The sequence below is a fragment of the Lissotriton vulgaris genome, chromosome 1_2 (assembly GCF_964263255.1).
Source record: "Lissotriton vulgaris chromosome 1_2, aLisVul1.2, whole genome shotgun sequence".
Lineage (NCBI taxonomy): Eukaryota > Metazoa > Chordata > Amphibia > Caudata > Salamandridae > Lissotriton > Lissotriton vulgaris.
The window spans coordinates 168,801,611-168,826,420 of record NC_141686.1 but is presented as its reverse complement, the minus strand read 5'-3'; the positions used below and the strand labels follow the sequence as shown (position 1 = coordinate 168,826,420).

The following is a 24,810-nucleotide window of genomic DNA, read 5'->3' as shown; positions in this document are numbered from 1 at the left end:
TGAAATGGCTTCTGGTAGTTTTCTCACCTCTCCCAAGGTTTTACCCAATAGACCTTCCAGTTTGCTAACCTCAGCAGTTAATTTGTCGATTTTACTGATTAGGGGTTTTACCATCCCTTTAATTTTTGTATCCATCAGACAACAAAGTTTTTGCAATAAATCGTCGGAAAGAGTGACATAAGTTTCCCCAGTCAAGTCCTCCTCCTCATCATCGGTAGATTTCCTTGGTGGCGACGCAACTTTGTTTTTAGATGACCTTAAGCCTCCTCTCTTTTGTATGGCTTTCCTTTTACCCCCTGAAACCCTAGGTGCGGGGATGGGGGGAGCGGTAGAAGTAGCAGACTCGCTATTTACGGAAAGCACAGTTGGTGCATCTATGTCACTATTTTCTTCTCCATTAGCAACAATGCCGCTAGGCTGAATACAATTTGAATCCTGGAGGGAGGCATGTGCCCCACCGAGGAGGCTATTGTTTAACAAGGCAAATGAGTCCTCGTTCTCTATGTCTACTAATGGTGATTGTAGTGGTGAATCCAGACCCAGTGAGGCCCTTTTATCAGTGTTGATTTTTGTCACAACCTGTACGAGATAGTTCTCCATTGTGTTAGAAGGTGTGGGTTGCTTTTTTGCAGGCATTTGGCAACAGAAGTTCCACTTGGGACTAAAACAAGTACTATAAATAGTAAGGTTACTAATTACCTGGAGCTTCGTGAGCCTGGACAGCCTTGTGCGCTAATGGATGGAGTGAATAGAGCAAAGTCCCTGGCCCAACCCAACCGTGGCCAACCTCGGACGGCCTCAGACGGCCCGCCCTTTGTCCGGGCTTCGTCCGGGCGTCCCGCTCGCGTCCCGCGAAGCGGGTGTCAGCGCCGCTTTTGTGCGCCTCCTGGCGCCCTCGCGTCACTGTGAACTTTAAACGCCACCGGGCGCAATGGGGGCGTGTCCGAGTGTGGTTGCAGGGGTTTGTGGGCACTGTGGTCTCCCCGCACAGCGGCCGCACCTGTGATGATTGTAGGCAGCGGCGGCGGGGGAGACAGCTCACGGAGATCACCCGGTCCCAGCAGAAAGGCAAGCAGCGTCAATTCACCGCGTGTGAGCTCTCCTGAGCGTCGGCAAACAGGGTTCCTGCTCTATGAAACAATTCAGGGCTCCCGCTCAGCCGCAGGTGGGTCCGATCTTTAAACGCCACCGGGCGCAATGGGGGCGTGTCCGAGTGTGGTTGCAGGGGTTTGTGGGCACTGTGGTCTCCCCGCACAGCGGCCGCACCTGTGATGGTTGTAGGCAGCGGCGGCGGGGGAGACAGCTCACGGAGATCACCCGGTCCCAGCAGAAAGGCAAGCAGCGTCAATTCACCGCGTGTGAGCTCTCCTGAGCGTCGGCAAACAGGGTTCCTGCTCTATGAAACAATTCAGGGCTCCTAGAAAAGGCCTTTGACACCTTGGTGTGGCAATATTTATTTGCGGTTCTGGGGTGGGTGGGGATGGGGCCCCAACTCCTGGCATATACTCAATTGTTATACACTGGCCTCACCCCCCGGGTCCGAATAGACCGACGTATCTCTCCACCTGTCCAGGTGTCCCGTGGTGCGCGTCAGGGGTGTCCCCTTTCCGTTGCTGTTTGCCCTTGCAATGGAACCATTGGCGATAAGACTTAGAGAGGGGGGTCGAACTTTGGGGTATACCACTTGAGGAGCAGACCTATAGTGTATCTCTATACGCAGATGATCTCCTAATATACGTTAGAGACATCACTGCAGACCTCACTCCTCTCCGGGCCGCACTCGACGACTTTGGGAGGGCGGCGGGCTTAAAAGTGAATTGGGCCAAGTCAACTAACTATCCCCTTCACCCAGACACCCCCCATTGGGAGATAAACGTGGGGGAAATCAAGTTGGCATGGAATGGGAATGCTCCTAGGTATCTGGGAATCACGCTATACCACACTCCGAGGGATCTCTTCGAGGGCAACCACTTTTGGGCCCTACGAGGGATCAAAAAGCCCAGGTCACCTTCTGGCGAATGCTTTCTTTGGCCCCCATAGGTATGGTAGCTTTATCAAAGATGATAATGGTACCCCATCTCCTTTATTATTTTGCAAATGTCCCAGTGATCCCCCCACGGGCCTTTTTCTGAGAACTAACCTCCTGACTACTGTCACTAATTTGGGGCGGAGGCCGCCGCAGAGTAGCTATGACAACGCTGCAGACCATTGTGGGCTGGGCGCACCTTCCTTTTTGGCCGACTGCCTTGCAGCACAACTGCAATGGCCCTCTCGCTGGACAGCTAGGCGCCACCTAGAGGGACCAAACATCAGTGGGGACACGCTTGACTCCAGAGATCACTCGAATGCTCCTCCCGGTGTGGAAATCAAAAATAATTGGCGTTAGCATGAGCTGAAGCCATCTTGTTTGTGGCATCCATTTTATCAGCTATGTAATTATTCCAGTCTTCACTGTTGCCTGCCTTTCTGTTCTGCATGTGTCATCAGCTTTAGTTAACTCCTTCTGTACTGAGCCAAAGCAATGTATGAGAAAAGGCCTGTAGCTGCTAGAATGCTCCTGGCTAAAGATGTAGCTGTCAATCACTCTTTGCTACTGTAAGCAGTTCTGTCCCCCCTCCCACTTTGCTGACTAAGTGATCTCCATCTGCCTATGTTTGTTGGTAGTTATTCCTGTGTATGCTTGTACCTTCTATTTGTAACTACATGCTTACCAGTGCAGAAAAGGCTGCATATAAGGCCTGTGTTCTATGACTTCAATGTACTACCTCAGGCGGCACTCGAAGGTGCTGTGTGGATGTAGTCCCGCTCATGAGTGAATTATAAACATGTTCTTTGAATTCCAGCTTCAGAGCCAATCTCTATTTTGTTGGTCTAAGGACCCGTGGACAGAGAAGGGTGACCCCTGCACCGGTGTGCTCATTGAATAGCACATTTCCACACCGGGTACCAAACCTAATCCCTCCCACTCCATTTTGGTGAAGGCAGCCAAATCCTGTATGTTAAGGATTCACTGTCTCTCTTGAGCGCCGCCAATATACGCTCCATTATTACCACTGGCAGGTCTCCCTAGGAGACATGGCCACTACACATCTAGAGACTTACAAACCTGGACAGAATATGCACTCACGGAGGTAGAGACCCTGTTCACAGAGGGCCAGTTATTCACTTTCGAAGGCCTAGCAGAAGAGTGGGCTCCTGCAGGACAATTTCTACTTCACAGACAGCTTATGGCAGACTGTAGGAGGACATGGGACCTGGCGGAGGGAGAGCCAAAACCCACCCTACACTGAACGCGATATTAAATATGGGAACAAGGAGACACCTCATCACTTGGATATACAAATCAATCATAGACCTCACATGTGTGCCTCTAACGCGATTACAGCTAAAGTGGGAGGAGGAATTTGGCTGGGCGCTCCATGATAAGGAATGGCTTGCTGCATTGGAGCATCATAAAAAAGTGTAGCGTAAGCAACGCTTTAAAAACATCCAATTGAACACAAACATCGAGTGTACCTCAAGCCAGAACGGCTCAATCGCTTCTTCCCAGCGACGCACTTTGAAGGTCCACACTGCCACATACCTGATGTTGCATTTGTTTGTGTGCTATGGTCATGCCCCACCCTGCATCCCTTCTGGGCAGGAGTGCATGCCACAATATTGATAGTCAGAGGCCTGGTAGGCCTCGCCACCGGGGAGGCCAGAGCCCTAGGGATTTTTGAAGAGAAAAAGCAGAAATAGGCTGAGACTCGCTTTGCGATACTAGCCCTACTCATAGCTAAGCGTAGCATCACACTACACAGGCGTTCTCCAAGCAGTCCCCCAGTAGCAGCATGGAGGGGGCGGTGAAAACATGGGGAGCCGCTGAAGAAGAAGCAATCAGGCTGTAAGAGGTGCGGGGAGCGCAACAAGACCACATATCCATGGAATGGTCAATGCTCCTACAAAGCTTCAAACAGACACGTAACACCCCTCCGAATACCCCAACTGCCACTCAGACTGAGCTCAATCCTGTGATGCCCCAGGCAGTACAGGAACCCCCGGACAGGTCTCACCCCCCCCCCCCCCCCCCCCATCTCCACTAGAATCCCATACGTGCCCCGGTGTGAGAGCAACATCTAGTGCCAATAGACCAGCAAAAGCCAATGCCCTTATCCCGCGCCCCACTCCTTTCTATTCCTGAGTTATTCACCCAAGTTGGTTCAAACAGATGGACTAATTCCAACTAGCTATAAGAGCAGTAGGATGCACCAAACAGGCCCTGGAATTTAACAAACCAGAATGAGACCCATCCTCACTAAGCATTCATGCATGTTTAGAAACACTATGCACACCTGGACAAACAATAGTCTTGATGGAAATATGCCATAATGGCAATATCATTCACCGAATGTTAAATGACTGTCATTGAACTTTTAAAATGTATATCCAATATGTACATGGACAACTAATAAAAAAGTTCACAAAAAAAATAAATACTTGATGACATCTTTGACATTCCCAAGATTCTTAAATCTGACAGTGGCCCACCCTTTAACAGCCAAGAATTCAAAGAATTTTTCTCCAACTCAATGTCATACACCAAAAGAGTACATCCCTCCGGCACCAAGCCAATGGTGCAGTTGAACGATTCATGGGCACCCTTAAAGGGATCATTCAACAAGCGCCCATGGAGGGAATACTGGGTATGGGTTAAACAGAAACATAAATGGAAAACAGACACTCTTTTTGCCGCTGACTCCCTACAGGTTGTGGCATTCAGAGGATCAGTGGTGACAGCACATCGCCCTGGACAATCCATCACTTGGGACAGATCACATTTCAGACACTTACTGCGACACTCATCGAGTCCTGAGACCGTACGTGAAGCCTCTGTGCCAGCAGGTTCGGCTCAAGCACCTGGTTCTATGTCACCATTGTCTGCTCAGGGTGGACCTCGATCATCTCAGATCACTCGTTCCAGCAAACAAGTGCCAGCTCCTGGCCGATTGACTAAAGAGGTGTGATTTTGTGATGTTTCCCATTTTAACCCCTTCGCTGCTGGCCCGTTTCCGCCGCTGTGCGGTAAACAAAAGAACAGGGGCGGGCCATGACGAACCCCAGCCGTCATCAGCACACGAGCACCGTAGTGCATGACGGCTGGGGTTCGTCATCAGCATACAAGGGGTTAAGTTAACAGAGAGGAAGTTGTAGCATATGTATGGTATACTCATCAGGACCTTGGTGGTTCTGGGGTGGACTCTGAACAGGAAATACATCATACGCGAGGAGGGACTAGTGTATGGTTAATGTTTTTTTGTCCTCATATCATCTCCAATCAGTAATAAGCCCCACTCCGGATTCTAGAAGCCCACATGCTTAAAAGATTGAACTCTTCTTCAAGCAAAGAAATGACTGGGCTACCTCAGGTATGACTTGCTTCCTAGGCCCACTGCTTTAAGATGTAATCATTGGACGGGTCAATTTACTAAATATTCAACATATCCCAAAAGTCACTGCCATATTTTCTGTTTTTCCAACTATGAATCTTGTAAAAGAAGACCACCAAATTTTTCCAAACATGCCAAGAAAGAGTAGATGTTTGATTCCATAACTTAAATATTTCCCTTCTTGCAATCAGAATTTAATAGAACATCAGATTTCTTTGTTTCACAAAAGAAAAGCCCCCCCCAAATCTTGCTGCCTTATCCCAACCATGATTAAGACACTGCTTACCTCCATGGTGACACCAAATGAATCAGAGATGGTCTTACCCACAGCAAGCCAGAATTCTTCTAACCCTGGACAGTTAGAATAATTATGCATGTCGTCCGCTCCATTTCTTCCTCACCGTTTACACTTGGAGTCACCACTTACCCTTATTTTTGCCAACCTTTTCGGGGTCCAATAAACCCTATGAACAGTAAAAAATGGTTCTTCCTTAATGCAGCAGGTTTAACAACTGTATAAAGTCTAGATAAAGATACTTGCCATAACTCTTCCACATCAGCATCCGAGCAAGTATTCATACCATGCGGATATTTATGCTCTCCTCTTCACATTGGCCGCTGTGAGTAAATGCTGGTACCACTCTGCCACTTCCTTCTTCTTGACCAGTCAGTCTTGGAGGTCAATTTCCAATCCTGACTCTTGAGCCATGAGTTTACTTGATGAATCTTGAACCTAGAGATTCACCGTTCAGTCTTATAACTCCAATATTCCCAGGTTACATTCTGTCCCTCTAATCCAGCAGCTGCCCCCATCTATTTATACCACTCTGCCTCAAAGGGTCCGTAAAACCGGCAAGCATACATTCTGGGGTGCCTGTGAGTACCATATAGGAGACAATGTACTGTACAATCCAATGCCCAAAAGTGATCTGACCTCCAACCATATTTTAGCTGGTGCTTGACCTCATTTTAATCTGACCTTCTTGTAGTATTTTGGAGCCCCACATTTGTAGGAGAAGCCTTCCTTGGGCAGGCCGTAGAGCATTACTCTATACATAGCAACAAATAAGGTCTCATCTGGACAGGATAATAACATTCTTTAGTTTTTAAGCTGAAAAGCCCAGCAATATAGTTGATGGTCAGGAAGCCCCAACCCCCCCTTTCCTCCTCAACTTCCTCCAAGAGAGACGTACTCCCTTATTGGCCCGGACAAAAGATGTTATTTTCCCCTGTAAAGCTAGAATGCTCTTTTTATCAAAATTGAAAGGGATATTATCAAACAAAAAGGTGACTTTTTGTAGAAGAAAATATTTTTACTAAATTAATCCGCTCATATACAGTGGGAGGCTCTACCATCTTTTAAACAGTTTTCGAATATCTTGGTTGGTTTCCCCAAAGTTACCTGCGGCAAGCTTCTCTATGTCTATGGTTATTTTATCCCCAGATATCTCTTTTCTGTGACACTTTTTATTTCCCCTTCATTTTGATTCCAAATCATTATTTTCATTTTTTCTTTGTTAATCTTATAACCGGAAAGGCCACCAAAGATCCTCGCCTCAACCATGAACTGTGGTAAAGCTGAATGTACATCTGAGGTAAAAACAATGAAATCGTATGCGAATAGCGCAATCTTTCTGGAAAAAGTCTCTACTTTGAATTCCTTTATTCCTCCATTCAATCTTTGGCTTTGAGCAAAGGGTTCATTAAAAAGAACAGGCGAAAGAGAACACCCTTGTCTAGTCCCCCTTTCTTTTGTCACAGGTGGTGATAAGATCTTATTCACCAAGATTCGGGCAGTAGGAGTTTTATAAATCTTCTCTAATGTGTCTATCGTAGTATTACCCATACCAAAGTGATCTGATACTGCCATAAGATAACTCCAATTAATACGGTCAAATGCCTTGGCGGCATCCACAGTCACAACTGCAAGAGGAGCACCAATAGTTATGGCTAAATCCATTGTGCCGATCATTGCATGATTCAGCCCTCTCAGATTTCTCCCTGGTAGAAAGCCTCTTTGGTCCTCATGTATTAAATGTCCCACTACCTTATTCATATGGGCTGCCAAGATGCTGATAAAGACTTTATAGTCACTGTTAAATAAAGAGATCGGACGAAAAGATTGGCACTGAAGAGGGTTCTTACCGGGCTTCGGTATTAGCATTATAACTGCTTTGTTCCACGATTCCGGTATTGGCATGCCCTCTTCAATAAGGAATTAAACAGCTTAATCCAGATTGAGATAATCTCATCCACAATTGCAGAGTAGAGCTCACCAGGAATCGTGTCGGGACCCGCAGCCTTACCTCTTTTTATTTTTTTAATTGCTGCCAGTATTTCGCTGCCAGTTCTTTCCTGACATAGTTAATCGTGTTGTTCTTGAGACAGTTTAGGAAGCTGCTTTCCTTTGAAGACAAAAATCTGTCAACTAAGTTTGTTGCAAGATCTTATCTTGCAGCTTTCTTTTGTTATATGACCTGTATCATTAATATGAACCTTCCGAATGTAGTTTTGATTCCTTTCCAACCTTGTTTTCCACGCCAACAATTTTCCACAGCACTCCCCCTGCACTAGTTCCCTTGCTCTACTAACTTTACACTGTTGCTGAACCTTCTCTTCTGTCTTAACCCTAAATTTTATTTGCAGCTCCTCAACAGCTGCAACTTTCTTCTTCCTTTCCTCCTTACTAAATACCTAGATTTTTAGCACCTTTTCTAATCTCCCCATCCCTTCGTCCAATCTAGGGAATTCTCCTTGTTCATCCCTTGCCCATTCTACTGATAAACATTTAAGAGTCGCCTTAACCAGGCTATATATGCATCCCATACTATGTGCGAGGAGACCTATACCATATTTCAAGAAAAGAATTCTTCTGAACCAAGTGCCAGTTTTGCCACCATCCCCTTTAGAGGTAAAATCCTTCTGTTAATTGTCCACCTCCTTACCCTGCGTGTCCCTCAGTTCAACTTTTAAGAGCTGAGCTGCGTGGTCTGAAAGATGGCTAGGGAGATGCTCTATCCCTACCACTTTCTCCACTTCTTTCCTCTCCATGAAGAAATAATCAAGTCTGGAGTAGTGACTATTCCTTTTTCTGTGAAAGGTATAGTCCCTACAATCCCCCTTTATTTTGTGAAAAACATTGCGTAGGTTGTAATTTTCCAGCATATCCACCAGATATACACTCATCTTTGGGGAATTGATCTGTATTCGTACAGAGGATCTGTCCAGATTGTTATCTAAGAGCATATTAAAGTCCCCACCTAAAATAATTGGCACATTAAAATCGACCAAACCTTAAAAAGATGTGCCAGATGTGAAACATCATCGATATTTGGGCCATAATAGCTCACTAAAGTATGTAAACTTTGATACAAACTAACCTTTGCAATAACGACCTCCCTCATCCACTCTACACCGAACCAACTCCACTCCTGTTTTTGCTTTAAATATATAATATAAATATAATTTAGTACATTTGAAATTGGTCAGTAGCAACTACATTCTCCACACACTTGTTTTAAAAAAAATCTCTATATTCCTGTTTCCTATGGTGAGTTTCTTGTAGCATAATTGTTTGTGATTTATGCTGCTTTAAATACTGCCAGATAATTTGTTGCCCATTTTTTTTTCATTAACCCTCAGCCCGTTTAAATTCCAGCGTATTATTTCAAGGATCAATGTCTTCTCATCCTCTGTGCTCATTTTTTTTAAGGTTGCTTCTGTTTGGTGCTATTCTACTACACTGACTTGAGGACTCAAACCTTTTTGTAATTTTTCCCAATGCTCCCCACCACATTGCTCTCCCACACTACCCCCACTCCGGAACCATCCCAATCGTGACACTAGGCCTATCCATAGCCTATTTGAGCTCATCCCTGAGGGGGTGTTGATATCTCGTTTTCCTTGCTCATTTATTTTTCCGAAGTTCCCCCCTTCTTTGCCTTTACTATAAGATTTTCTACATCTTCAGGATCAGAAAAATGGTGCATTTTTTGCCACATAACCTACAGGATAGCAGGAAACATTTGTTGAACATTACCCCCCAGCCCTCTCAATTCTTCTATTCTGTTTCCAAACTACCACTGCCTGTCAGCAGTCTCCCTGGAGATATCTGATCTGATTTTAAAGATGGCTCCCAATGCTTTCAGTGATTTTTCCTTCAGAGCTAAGCTTAACAGTTTCTTTTTTACAGTATAAGATAGAAAATTCACTAAAATGTTCGGTGGTTTTAGCGCCCCGGGTGCAATTTAAAGGGGTCCCTATGCACATGCTGGATTTGACCCTCAAGGATACCAAGACCATCTTCCTGTGGAAAGGCACTTCTCAGCGGTTTTATCACAAAATATTTGGATTCTAATCTTGTTCCCCCTGGCATTGTTCTCCAACTTTTCTGATTTCCCAGCCAGCATCTCCTCTCAATATTTCAAGCGTACTACTTCTTGAGCGTTTTCTTGGACTGCTATCTGGATTCATTGAATCCCATATTCTAAATCTCATGCATTCAGGCTCTCAATCTTTGCTTCCAAACTGGAGCAGGTCGCCTGCATCTCCTTTTGGTGCGACACAGAAATTGAGAAACGCTCTTTAATTTCCTGTGCTAGTTGGCCTAACATTCCCTGCACTGAGTCCAACCCCTTACATTCGCCATTAACATACTCACCAGTTAATGGAGCCCTGCCTGAGATATTAGTCTGGCCAGCTATAACTCCTCCTGTATCAGCATTGAACTCCTCTGTTGCTAAGTAGGAGAATGATTTTTTCGTGAAGACTGCGGATGTACTGAAACCCCACCTTGTCCCCCCTCCTCCACATTCATTATCCCTACCCTGTTTGAATGATTCTTCAGACCTAGCTAGCCCCACTTCTTTCCTCACACTTCTCTTCTTAGCTCTGATCTGACCTTGAAGTAGGTTTTTAGCAAGGTGGCTAGAAAGTCCTGCTTCTCCTTTGATTTAGCAGTAGTTTCTGCTCTGGTTGATGAGGAATTTATGGCAGAATTATTAGTCGTTCGAAAACTGCTTTGAATTTTTATTTGTTTAGTTAACACCTTCATTGGTAGGATGGAACTCCTTTTTTCGCTCTACAAATTATTCTCACTTACTGCCCACAAAGAGTTATGGTACCTTAATGTATATCTGGTGGCAGCCTCCTGCTGTCCCCTCCCCCATGGCTGCTCTTGTCCATCCTGAATGCTTATGTTCCCTGTGTTTATTCTGTTGACACAGCTGGGTATCTAAATTGCTATCAGGCTGGGGGCAAGTTACCGCAGTAAACTTACCCTCAGTCCTATTGAGCTCCTATTGAGCTCCGTCTACATTAGAGCATACTTGCAAACACACAGTCTCCTACTGCTAATCCTACTGATCCTAGAAGATGCAGCACGCTCTTTCTAGGCTCCCCAGGCGTAGCACCTCTCCTACCCCACATAGGCATGTGCTGACTACGCCAATGCTGCCACCAATGACTTCACAGCGGAAGAACACTCTATGCATCAAATGCTGCTGAAGCTGAGGCGCCGCAATGTACCAACACGCCGTTCCTCGCGATACCATCCAGTAGCCACCCAGGACCCTGTTGCTGCTGTTCAAGACAAAGAGGGCGAACTACCACCTCAGCACCTCACAATTAAGCTGAGCATTGCATCCAGATTGTGTCCAACCTCTTCCTCCGGAACTCTACCGACCGGCCCCTCAGCCGGCCGCCATGTTCCCTCCACACAGGGTATGGTTAATGTTGAGTATGAAATAATTCACATTGTGTGATTGTATGCCGAGGAATAAAGACGTACTTGACTACAGCTCCAGTGCAGGGTATTTTTTTCCGCACTATCTAGGGCTGGGAAAGACACTATAATTTGCAAGTGTGTTTTGAAGTGATTCATTTTACAACATACCTTTTTTATGTATTTATACTTTATTAATTTCGTAATAAAATGCTGTTTTCTAAATGGTCACAGACTCATTGAGTGGGCTTTCGTGGAAAACCAGGAGTTTGCACACCCCTGGTTAACAACTGTTGCTCCAGAGATATGTACACTTTACAATTGTTACCCCATCATCCCCAATGGAAAAGGTGACCTCTTGCACATTATGACCAATTCTTGAGGCCACATTTTGTGTTCAGTAATGGAGGGTCCTCTGGAGCCTTGTCTTATGCTCTGGAGGAATCATCTTGAGTGATGAAATAAAATGTCAACAAGTGAAGCTGCTTCTCTCTGAGTAACCTCTGCTCCCCTACAACAGAGCCACCAAGGCTCTCTGAGAAAGGTTTAGCAGTGTGACTTGAACAGATGAGTTGACCGAGTAGTGCTTCTGAAGAACGGTGCAGCAGAAAAAAATCTACTTTTCAACAGTGAACCATTCCTAGAGGTTTTCATGTCAATCCCAGAACATGTCTGGACCATAGATGTCAACGGTGCATAATCTGTAAAAACATAAGTTCCAGGGCCCTCATCAGGAGGATACAGCTCCTTGGCAGCTTGCATCACCCATCGCCCCTGCTAGTGCTGCTAATGACAAGTGACAGTTCAGACTATTCTAGTCCCCCAAAATCTATGAGAATAGCTTTGGCAGCAGGTATTAGTAATTTTTTAGGTATATTAAATTACAGAACAACTGTTGTTCTACCTATCTAAGTTAGGCATACAGCGCCACCATGTGGCAGACTGTCATGATTGCTGGTGTTTACAATTAAGTGCCATGTCCGAGCACCGGAAACCACTGGCTCAAATTGAGCAGTGGATCATGTCAACTCCTAAAAGCTCACTAGCCTTTTGCATCAGCTACGATGGCTAACAAGCTTTGAGTAAAAAACAGGCAAGGCCTCCAAGATATTTGAACATTTCTTTGTGTTTCTCTCGCCTTATTTTGCAATTCTTTCCTGAATATTGCCCCTTGCTGTTGTTGCAGCCTCAACCATGTTTGACTATAACTAAAAGTATATTACAGTTTTTGAATAGCACTTATTGTTAATGGAGTTTGCTCGTTTTGACCCATGTTAAAATATTGTTGTACATCCATGCACTGAACTGGGAGTCGTGTAACCTGGACCACACTAACAACGCAGTGAGATGCATGGGTTACCTTTGTGGTGTGTTAGAAGGTCAGTTAGGAAATGCTTAGCTGATTACAGTTCCCAGCACATTTCATGAGTTGCCTGGGAATTCTCTAGTCTAAGGCCACGGGTGTGTTGGTCAACTCTTGTCTCATTTCTTTTTGTCTCTCAGTTTTATCCCTTTCTATAATTAATGGCTAAATGAACAATTTCTGTGTTTTTTGTGTCAATCAACCAGTTTGGTGGGCAGACAAATCCCGGAAGAGTGTACCAGACCTTCGGAGGAGTTGGTAGAAACCTGGCAGGTGCGTATTTGTAAAGTCTGTGTGTATGAGCTTACCTGTGGCCCTTACAGGCCCCAAGAGCCTCCCTTTGTGATAGCAGACCCAGCTCTATGCAGTAATGAGGATGGCCAATCATGGCACCGATAATCAATGTTTGACCTAAGACAAAATAATACAACAGCAGTCTTGGTAAGTTAAAAAAAAGTCAACTTTGGGTTCTCTTCCTTGCACATCAGATGAAAAGGGCATCCGGTATTGATGTTATAGCATCCAGAATGCTCTATTTAAAAAACCATAAAGATTTTTCATTTAATTCCATTCGCGCTACTAAAGATAGTAGTCATTGCTTTGATCCTTTCTCATATTGACTAATGTACCTACTGTATTTACATTTACAAACGGGATTGTGAAGCAAATTACAAACTCTGCAAAACTCAGCTGCCAAAATGTTGCTAAGCCTCCCTAAATTTCATTCTGCAACTCTGGCTCTTAATGAACTACATTAGCTCCCTGTGAAAAAAATTCCCTATTTTTAAAGCGCATTGCATAGCATTTAAATCCCTGAATGGGATAGGTCCAGACCACCCAAAGAGGAACTTTAGGTGGTACAGAGTTCTGAATTCCAGTGCCACCAGGAGTCTGGCGGGCCCCGCTCACTAGTTTGTTTCCTGGGGATGTGACAGTTTCATCAGAGGCACTGCCTAACACTGGAACACTCTGTCTCACAGCATAAAATCTGTCTCAACCCCTTTAACTTTTAGGCAATCCCTAAAGTCGTGGCTATATAACAATTAATCAGGGCTTCACTCAGTGTCTTTAGGTTAGCGCCAAGACACCTCCAGGCATATGAGCGCTTTACAAAACATCAAATCAAATCTATGAGATAAAGATGATGGACAAGATGCAGGTGGATGGGAAAATGATGAACTGTCCAATTGTTGCGAGCCCACTTTTGACGTTGGAAAAGTTCTAGTAAGTTCGACTCCACTGGAAGTGTATTTCAAATTGTACCGTAACTGGCAAGTATGGATGGCATCACCTCCCTGGGTGTTTCCAGATAGAACTAGTTTGTGGTAGGCTTGTTGGCTATCAACTAAGTGGCCCAGACATCTCTACCGTGGAGTTGGCTTGACACATACCAGTGGTTAAGTTTAGTGAACTGGTTGCTAACCCTAACATCAGGAGTGTGGAAAGCACATAGAAATTAAACCCCTTTAATGGCGGGCCGCCCATTTCTATGCTGCACCAAAGCTGAGTATAAATGCCTTTTCCTTGTAGTAAACTTGTTTCTGAGAAACAGAAGCCACAAACGGAGTTTGTTCATGATGCATCTGGACAGATAAACCATGTTAGTTCCGACTTGAATTCACTATTGTCTTTTTTTTTTAGTAGTTCAAAATAGCGCAAACTAGACCCGAAGATATTGGGTATCAGAGCGCTTTACATGAGCACCAGTTTCTTTACACAAAGACACATTGGGCCCGATTCACAGAATGAATTTAAGACTCAATCCTAAACTTACTACTATTTTGGTATTCACAGAATGCACTTACTACTTTTGGCATTCACAGAATGCACTTACTACTTTTGGTATTCACAGAAGTTAGGATTTTGTCTTAAATTAGTCTTAAGACAGACTTAAGACAAACTCAAGACAAACTTAAGACAGGGACTCAAACATTAACAAAAGATTCTGGTTGTGTGTGGCTCTGTATATTTCTTTTAGAGTCAGTTAGAAACTGATGCAGTCTGTCCTGTGGAGCTTTTTCGCAGAGGAGTAGTATATTCTAGAGTGCCAAGAAGAATGTCTAGCTCAGGAGGTCAAAAGTAGGTTTTGGTGTAGGAGAGAGAACCCGGCATTGGGTAATGTGGCACTGCCTGGTTGCACAGCTGGGCTGCACGGCACTGTAGGAGGATGGGATAGGAGGAAACACACATTTATGCAAGGCTTTAAGTGGGATGAAAAAACTGGGGGGTCTCTCAAAGGGGCGTGGCCAATGTAATTAAAGGCATGACTTAAAAACATGTAAGCTGTAAAATCTGTGTTTAGCATAGTGTGCTGCCCGACTTGTATATGGCTGTTTCTTTCATTATGTCCAGATATTTAATACAACAAGCAACATCATACCTACAACAAGCCAGGACTATTGGCTTTGTCAAGTAGTTGTTAGATGCATATAGGGCGACCAACCATCCGTAAATTTCATAGACCGTCCGTTAATTGGAAGTCACGTACGTTGTCCCTGACGATCCCTCTTACGGACGCCTTTTGTCCGTAATTTGGGGGGTGACAGCGACCTGCACTGCTCACCCCTGAGAAGCCTCAGTATTGTGAGAGCTCCCTGCTGGGGCCGCCTCGCACTCCTCTGTGCCCTCCCTAGACTCTCACAGACTGTGATGGACCCACTGTTCTTCTGTCTGATTGTGGCATACAGAATGACAATGGACCAGTCAGGGCAATTGAGGTATGTCGTGGGCCCGAAGGCAGGAAACACATTAGATGGAAGTAACATTCTCCAGTTACTTTTAAAAACAAGCATATGCAATCAGTCACACATTTGTTTTAGTTAGAGCTTTTGGCATTGCACTTTTTGAACTGTTTCTTTCAATGCCATTTACAGTTTTTCTCGAGTTTTTATAGTTTGCACTCATGCTCTATTTGGCATTCTAGGCATATATACAGTTTAAGATTTTACTGTTACTTATTTCTGGTGTATTGTATTAATTGTTTAATTGATATACTTGACTACTACTTGTTACCAATGTGCTTTAACTGGCTCTTAACACACTTTTACTTCTCCTTTTGTATGCCTTTAAAAATTATATCCTGGAACGTTAAAGGTTTGCATTTCCCTATAAAAAGACAGAGAGTTTTAACGCACCTAGCCAAGCTCAATGTAGATATTGCTTGTATTCAGGAATCACATTTGTCAGCTGAAGAATCTGACAAATTAAAAAGGGGTTGGGTTGGAGAGGTTTTCTTTTCCCCAGGCGATGGTAAACGCAATGGAGTTCTCATTTTATTTCGTAAGTCCCTTTCAGTAAAGATTTTGGCGACTTTCATGGACCAACTGGGTAGATGGGTCTTGGTTAAATTTGTCATGGATAGTACTCCTGTTTCCCTTTTGAACATTTATGCCCCCACTTCTGGCGATGCCTCTTTTTGGACCTCTTTATCTCCGCACATCACTCAGCAATCTGAAGAAAATGTTATTCTTGAGGGTGATTGCAATGAAGTTTTTGACCCTTTTTAGATAGACATTCCACTAGCGCATACACTCCCCACAAGTCACACAAATCTTTCACGCAACTCATTCATCAATATAAACTTGTTGACGCCTGGAGATTATGCAATCTCACTCTTCGAGAGTATTCATTTTTCTCACCGCCTCATCACACTCAATCTAGGTTTGATTATTTCTTTATCTCGCATTACCTTTCCCAATTCTTGATTGCCTCAGATATTGGTTCTATTCTGATCTCCGATCACGCACCAGTTTCTATACATCTAGATATATTGCAAAAACCCTCACTCACTAGGAAATGGCTCTTCAACAATTCCCTTCTTCTTGATCCAGCTTTTGTTTCCTCTTTTACCTCCTTTTTTCATGATTATTTTTTGCGAAATGAATCTAGTGAAGTACCCTTTCAAATTGTCTGGGATGCGTTTAAGGCGTCTGCTAGGGATTTTATTATTAGTCATGTTTCCCGTAAACGAAAAAGAGAGCTCAGCAACTTACCAATGACCTTCTTTCTAAAATTAAGAAGCTGAAACGCTTCTATTATACTTCCAAGTCTAAGGATTGCTTGCATGAACTCATAGCCACCAAATTACAATTCAACAAGGATACTACGAATAACGCCTCCAACTTTCTATTACGTTCAAGTGCTAAATTTTATGGGGGTCAAAATAAAGCTGGGAAACTTTTGACAAATTATCTGAAAGTCAAACAAAATAAAACAAATATAGAATCTATTTTCAGTCAAGATGATTTATTGAGGCACAAAGACGATGAGATCTTGCAGGAATTTCTTAAATTTTATAAAACATTGTACTCATCTGAAACAACTTCCTCAGATCAACAAATTTGTCAATTCTTGTCCGATATTCAATCTCCCTTCGTTACTCCTCCCTATCTCTCTTCGTTGGAATCAGACTTAACTCAAAAGGAACTTCTCCATGCGCTGAAAACTCTTAAAAAAGATAAGGCCCCGGGCCCTGATGGCTTTACAGTTGAATTTTTCATTCACTTCTCGTCTCTGCTTATCCCCAAATTACACACTCTTCTATCCACCTTTCTAGAATCCAGCTCTTCTTCTGGCTCCATTTCTGACGCCCTCATCTGTATCCTCCCTAAACAAGGCAAAGACCCGCAACATTGTAAAAATTATAGACGCATCTCTTTGGTCAATATTGACTATAACATTTTCTCCAAGGCTTTAGCTTTACGGATAGAATCCTTTTTGCCTGATCTACTGGGAAAGGAACTGTCCGGTTTTGTCAAAGGTAGATTGCTGTCAGACAATACCAGATTATTCTTCGACATCTTATCTAAATCTTAACATTCTGCTAATTCTCTTGCAGCTATAGCTTTAGATGTCGAAAAGGCTTTCCATAGAGTTGAGTGGTCATATCTTTTTCACACATTAAAATGGTTCGGAGCAATCAAAAGTTGGCAACCAGGCCAAAGATCAGGCGCACAGCTTTAGGTAAAGGAATGTCTCCAATGAGAATCAAAATAGAACGTGAACTCTAAGAGAGAAAGGTACTGGTTACCACACAGTCACCTGAAACCCCAGAAATTCCAGGGTCAATTCAAATTCAAAGACATTATCTCTCTGAGCTCCACAATTATGATTGATAAGGCATGAATCCGCCAACCAAGTATAATGTTCAGTTATGCTCAAGTGCAGGAGTAATGTCTTTCTTGCAACAGGAATATCCGTGATAAGAAATAATCCACCAATCTGGTATTCCAATCTCTTTTAATGGTATTGTTCTTCAATCCAATTCTTAGTTGTCTTTCAGCCAACACGTGTTTCGTCTGATGCCAATCTCTGCATCAACAGACTTCATCAGGGCTGAAACCCAAACAAATTTACAATATTATATGTATCAACCCGACCAATTACTAGTTATTAAATTACCTATTACCAAAATCACCGAAAGAGTATGTGATGCTTATCAAGTCAAATCAGGAGGCTACCAAAATGCCCATAAGAATGAAAAAGATCTAAAAATCACCCAGGTGAAAAATGAGTATATACCATAATTGGTAACAAAAGGGGTACAGAGTTAAAGTAATCCCAAACGTACCATTTACGCACTTAGTAAATAGTAAAGTGTTACCTCAGTTGCAATTTGGTCTTGCCATAAACAATAATTCAAAGTATTCAATAATTCGTTGAGACAAGTTAGAAGCACCTGGAACACAGGTATACTGTCCTAGTCAGTCTCATATTTAGTAATAATAGATTGTATTTACGAACACAATGTACCTAGTGCCAGTAATGATGTGCAGTACATCTTTTCAGTAGTTTGGATGCATTGCTACGTACATAAACTACTAATATTGGTGATCATAATTGTAGTTGTAAACACAGGGTGCCTAGTGCCAGTAATGATGTGCAGTACATCTTTTAAGTAATATGAATGCATTGCAGCGCACATAAACGGCTGAAAGCAATAAATTCACATGAATTTCCTCACCTATCTTCATACACGTTAATCCTCTCCGAAAAGAACGTCAAGCGATAATACAGCTTATGTGGTATCTGGATACACGAGTACGTGTACCTGAAATAACAAACGAAGTATCCTTTGAGCGACAGTGTAATAGATCAAAATAACCAAGACCACGGGTACTTGTACCAAAGGGTAATTACGGGAACAGTAAAAACTTCGTACAGAGTGCTCCTACAGTAACAAGTGAGAATATCATAAGCTGATAATATTACAGAACGCATTCGTTTAATACACGAGTACGTGTAGATAAACTAAATATGGGAACAATAGGCCCATCAGAAAAGCCCACGTTAATATCGGTACAAGCGTTTACCTGTCTGTTCTCCACAATGTCTCCTCATATATTTCCCGGCTTTCGCGTTCGCGTTCTCAATGGGCGCCATATTTAAATGATTATTCATGGACGTAAACTGTAGGTGCCATGTTGTAAAGTCTAAATCTCTTATAATCAATAATTATATCTACATAGTTGTTTGAATTGTGTCGAAATAAATTATTTGTATATAAATAAAGTCCAACGATAACTGGATATAATTTAACCCAGTTATCGATACAAATATTTTGTATTTTGTATTAGACGCGCTCCATGAAAATTCCCAATGATCCCTGTAACCTTTGTGCAAGCTATATTTAGTAGGTAAATTGATTTATTAATGTCCATATTTACACTGCTATCATAAGTCTAACGTTACATTACAGCGTAGTGTTAGTCCTATCTCTCTTTTATAACCATGCCCCAAGTTCGTGCTTGGTTATGAATCTTTCCTATATTAATTCTTCAAATATGTCCGCAACATTAACAATCTGACCCTCCAGATTATGAGGGTAAAATTAACAATATCGTCAGATGGGAAAATTAAATGACAAACATAACCGGCTTAAATATAGTTGATAGCTCATTCGAACCGGTGAGTTCAAAAGTAAATGTCTCGCACTAAGCATCCAAGCCACACAAATTAATCTAAGTAATTGCCGGGCTTGTATACCTTTATCGCGGTTCCTACACCCTTGTCTCTGGATTCTCATATTATATATGAAAATATAGAAAAGTGCACCACTTGTAAAAGTTAATTTTAGGAAAAACAGGAGAACAGTTAAAGAGTAATGGAAAGAGTAAAGATATACACTGATATTATTGCATCAATATTAACCATATAGCTTCATATAACAGTTGAAATCTTATCATATCAAACATTATTATTAAACAGATCAATGTATCTTGTGAATATTCTGTAGATATAATACACCAATTCAAACTTATAGGAACCATATCTAGTTCCACATCACAAAAAATATCATAATCATCTATATACATTCAATATATTGACGGTACCCAGCTACATAATCAATACAATGGCCGATTTGCATTCAGTGATCAGAACAAAAATAAAACATGAGTCAGCATATTAGTTACATATCTTTCAAAAGGTTTGTATAATAGTCCGATAGCAAGTTAATTTCCACATATTGTTCAGTTCATTCACCTAAGAAATACTGTAACTCAGAGTCCAAATTAAGACCATCTTCAACCGCTCTAAGTTTCATTATCCATCTAGCTTCACTGCGTCTTAATTTGAGTACTCTATTGCCAGCACGCATATCCATTGTAACATGTTCAATACCATGATACATAAATGGATGTTTATCTCTTTCATGACAGTTCTGTACAATGTGGGCAGCAATTGGGTATCTAGTATCCTTATTTTTTAATGCACGAAAATGTTCAATCATTCTGTCTTTGTCTTCTCACAGTACTCCCCACGTAAATCTTTTTACATGTGCAAACAATAACATATACTACAAAAGTAGTATCACAGGTAATAATTGACTTAATAGTATATTTGCCTGTATTGTTGTATTCAAAGTCCTGGATCTTTTTGCATGCCCATCTGCATGAGCTACACCTTCCACAGTAATAGAAACCTGTCCGTCTATCTGTTAGCCAGTTATCTCTAGATATCAGTCGTGGATAGCAATGTTCGCCAATGTTCGCCAATGTAATTCCCTTTCTAAATGTTAAAGAAGGTCTCTCAGTTAAAAAGGAAGAAATATCCTTGTCATGTTTCAAAAGGTGCCAATATTTGTCTATAATAGAATATAGTTTATGACTACCCATGCAAAAAGTAGTAATCAATCTAATCTTTGGTGATTTACACTCTTGACTGTTACTTGATTTATGTTTCAATGTATCAATGTGTTTCATTCGTTTGGCTTTACACATAGCTTGTGTTACTATTTTATTGTTATAACCTCTGTTTGCAAATCTTTTTGCCATATCTAACAAGTTATGTTCAAAATCTGAGTCCTGTGAGCAATTCCTACGGGCTCTTAACATCCCCCGTATGGGATTGCATTAATTTGGCTTTTCGGGTGACAACTACCAGCATGTAACAGTGCATTACAACTGGTTTCTTTACGATACATCCGGCTACAAAGTCTGTCCCCATCAACTAACAATTTAATATCCAAAAAGGTTAGTTTACATTTGCTGTAACATGTAGTGAAAGACATATTAACTTCATTTGTATTCAAATAGTCGAAAAAACTCCAACAGCATGAGACTGAAAACACCCAGGCTTGCGGATCAGGGCTCGTGTGCGGGTGCCGACGTAAAATATTTCCAAAGAGGACACGCACTCATACATCAGAGAGCGTGGAAGTGAGCCATTCCGCCAGATAGTCAGGCAACAAATATTTTATTACATTGGACAGTCTATCACATGTTTCAACCTCATAACAGGTCCTGGTCACATGACATTCATAGTGACAGCTGATTTTTAAAAGTAAGGTACATAAAAAGTGAGAAAAGACTGTCCTGTGTGTGTGTGTGTGTGTGTGTATATATATGTGTGTGTTTGTGCACACATTTACAAGGCTATCTTTACCTAACCTCAGCCATGGCAGGACCTCCCCCATTGAGCACCCCTGCCCTCCCCCCCACTCTGCCTCCTCGCTGCTGGACGCTTGGCCTCGCTCTCGTCCTTTAGGAGCCTATGCGCCCATTTTCCTCTTTTAGCCCTCAGTGAAGGGCTTTCCATGGTAACTCCCCCTCCTTTTCCTCCCACTTCTGTCCTGAGGAAGACCCCGGCGTAAAGGACATAACAGCCTACAATTTTATAGGGGTCGAAACGTCGACATCTATTTTGTTAGCCAGCCTGACCAACAGCGATTCAGCACTGTTATTGTTTAAAACCATGGCTACTTACTGTTTGGATACATTGTGAACAATGGGCTTGAGATATGAGCCATATGCTTTTAAGTAGCATACTTTTGTGATTTACACTTGACCTTGTATTCGCTTTCTTACCCTCACTTTAATCACAATCACCTTCACCTCTCCCTTTTTCCCTTTCCCTCCTAGGGGCACTTTATATGTAACAGTGTTGAAATGACGGTAAAAAATGATCTATGCCGAGTGTGATTAAATAACACTGTATACAACAAATATTTTTCATGTTTTTCATGAAATTTCTTCTGATTAATGTATTTTGTGTGTTGCTAAAGCCCAGTGCGTGGGGTGCATGTTTGCTTCTAATGTGTGTGAGTACGTTGGTTATTGAAGTGCAAACGCTTCCATTGTGGATGGATTCCACTGCTGTGTGCAAGCCGGTCGCTCCCTCGGGCAGAGCAGGGTCGCACTGGTTTTTGGGTACTACTGGTCCTGTACTGGGAGCTCTCACTCCAGTTGACAGAGCAGGGTCGTTGTGGTCCCTGCCGGTCCCTAGTGGTTCCAACGATCTGATTTCCTCTTCGGATGGTACAACTGCTCTGGCGTTACAGAAAGGGAATGGAAATCCAGAGAGAAATTGTCTGTCTTCAAAGGATCCCCTTCCGGTGTCAAAACTCACCTGGTGTGACGTCACCTGCAACTGCCTCATTAGTGAAAGGTGAGCCAGTCACATGTTTTTCACACTAGTGTCCATGCTTACTCCAAAGCTACCGTTCATGCAAAAAGCAGACCCGTCTGTGCCAGGGCACGAAAACACTGCCCGATAGGGACCCGTTTCGATGCCCCCTTTTTAATAAAAAACACAGCCGGTGCTCAGCACCGGCAGGACCTGGCCCGCTTAAAGCCCTGCACACAGCATATTTTACAAGTCTGTTTTGCAGGATGAGCTGACACTAGCCCAAAAATAGGGATATGTATTTAAAATTTAGTGTCGGTCTGCTGGTACAGTCCTCTGAAAACCGAGACTGTCTTGGGAAATCCTCGGACGTTTAATTACTTTAAGATTGAGGTAAACATTGGACTCCAATGGGGCTAGTTCTGCCTCCTGAGACTCGAACAGGGCTCTGCCATTTGCCATGTATAGGGACGGCAGAATGGCAGTAAACATAGCGGCTGTATTGGTCCCTGGTGCCTTTTAACGCCTGTTGACGTTGCAAATGTGACCTAGGCTATAAAGCAAACGTATAGGATGTTTGAATACCAACCTCACACTGCACCTAGGGGGCAAGGATAGCACGTGTGTCTGATTTCCTTTTTAGGTCTCGCTTAGCCAGCGTGTGAGCTGCCTCTCCGAGGCATCAAGTAATCAGTATTAGTGGTGAAACTTCACCCATTGCGTTTCTATTTGATTTGTGCACTTGCCATTGGTTAAATATGGCATTACTCTTTTTATCTCGCTCATTGATTGGCTGGTGGTCCGATACCTCACTTCCGTTTTGCTTCCGTTATGCAGGAAGCAGCACCGACCAACTACAGTGTAGTTCCGCTGTTGGGCTCTTATGATTTTATTTAGGGACTATTTCCTTGTTTTGTACGAATGCTGGCCCGTGTTTGCCATAGAACGGCGGCATTCCTCCAGCCGAGCATGCTACTGTCAAGCCTGGTGTGGTGCGACAAATCCAGTCAAATAAACTCGCCCTGCATTCAAAACCGCAAGACACTAGACAAAAGTTTAATTGCATTCTCACTGAAATCTGTACTCATATCACATGGTTTTGCTAATCCATCAGTTTATGCCTGCGGAGCACTGTGCGTTGTTGTTACAGACGCACTCCCCGTGTTCGTGATAAAAACAAAGGCATTCCTCCAGCCCAGCATTCTACTTTCAAGCCTGTTTGTATCACGTGGCTTTGCTAATCCATCAGTAAATGACTGCGGAGCACTGTGTATTGTTGTTACAGATGCAATCCCCATGTTCGCTATAGAACGGTGGCATTCCTCCAGTCCTGCATACTACTTTCAAGCCTGGTGTTGTGCAACAAATCCAGTCAAAGTCTTCGTTGTCAAGCCCCCATTCGCAATAGCAAGAAAAACAGCACTAAGATGCTTGCTGTAGTGCTTTTTTACTTCTTTTGGCCTGTTAGATATCAGCCAAAAAGTAGTCGGCAAGGTCCTGCTGATCAGAATTTTAAACTGGATAGAAGAAAATAAAATCCTTTCTGACTACCAGGCGAGCTTTAGAGTGGGTACCGGGACAATTGAACAAGCTTTTAGATTAATGATGGTGTATTTGGAAAGTTGTGGTCATAGGCAAGGGCAGTCTTTATCTCGCGTTCATCGATTTAAAGACTGCCTTTGACCTTGTACCCAGGGAGACCCTATGGAGCGTATTGGCTGATATGGGGTTGCCCCACTACTTGCTATCCCTACTTGTTAGGTTACATGAAAATAGTTTTGCCCAGATTAGGTGGGGCCCAGGGGGAGAAAAAGCAAATAGTATCCCGGTTGAGAGAGGTGTCCGCCAGGGATGTGTGTTAGCTCCCACCCTCTTTTCCCTTAACATCAATGGGGTGGTTGAGCATCTTCGGAAACATCCTTCAGATGAACCATTCCTGGCTGGCGAACGTAAACCCACCAACCCTGCTCTTCGCGGACGATACGCTTTTAATCTCTAAAACCCCCATAGGCCTCCAAAGGCTCCTAGACAACTTTCAATCCTTCTGCACCAAACGAGGCCTGGTAATCAACACAAGCAAAACTAAATATCTTGTGCTGAACCCTCCCAAAAAACAAGTCCGCTCTCCTACCCTGAACGCTGAACTTTTGGAGAGGGTAGAGGTCTTCGACTATCTCGGGATACGCCTTTCACACAAAATGGAATGGACCCCACACTTGGACAAAACGCTGTTAACTCATAAGAGGATCACAGGTGCTCTCTTGAAAGAACAACGCTCCTGTTTAATAAGACCAATAGCTACAGTCCTCGAGATCTATTCGGCCAAAGGGGTCAGTTCTGCTCTCTATGGGGCCAAACTTTGGGGATCATCCATTACTGATGCTTTACCAAGATCAGAGAAGAAATTTTGTAGAGCGATTATGTCTCTCCCGCAGGGCACTCCTACAGTCCCG

The 24,810-nt window shown here is 43.1% G+C and overlaps 1 protein-coding gene across 1 annotated transcript in view; it reads left to right on the top strand.

Moving 5' to 3' along the window:
• LOC147734768 (uncharacterized) overlaps positions 1-24,810 on the top strand; it is a 265,703-nt gene that overhangs the window by 191,851 nt on the left and 49,042 nt on the right. The window contains exon 12 of the mRNA XM_086953050.1: positions 12,721-12,787. Within this exon, the coding sequence (XP_086809176.1) occupies positions 12,721-12,787 (67 nt within the window). The remainder of the gene's footprint in view (positions 1-12,720; positions 12,788-24,810) is intronic.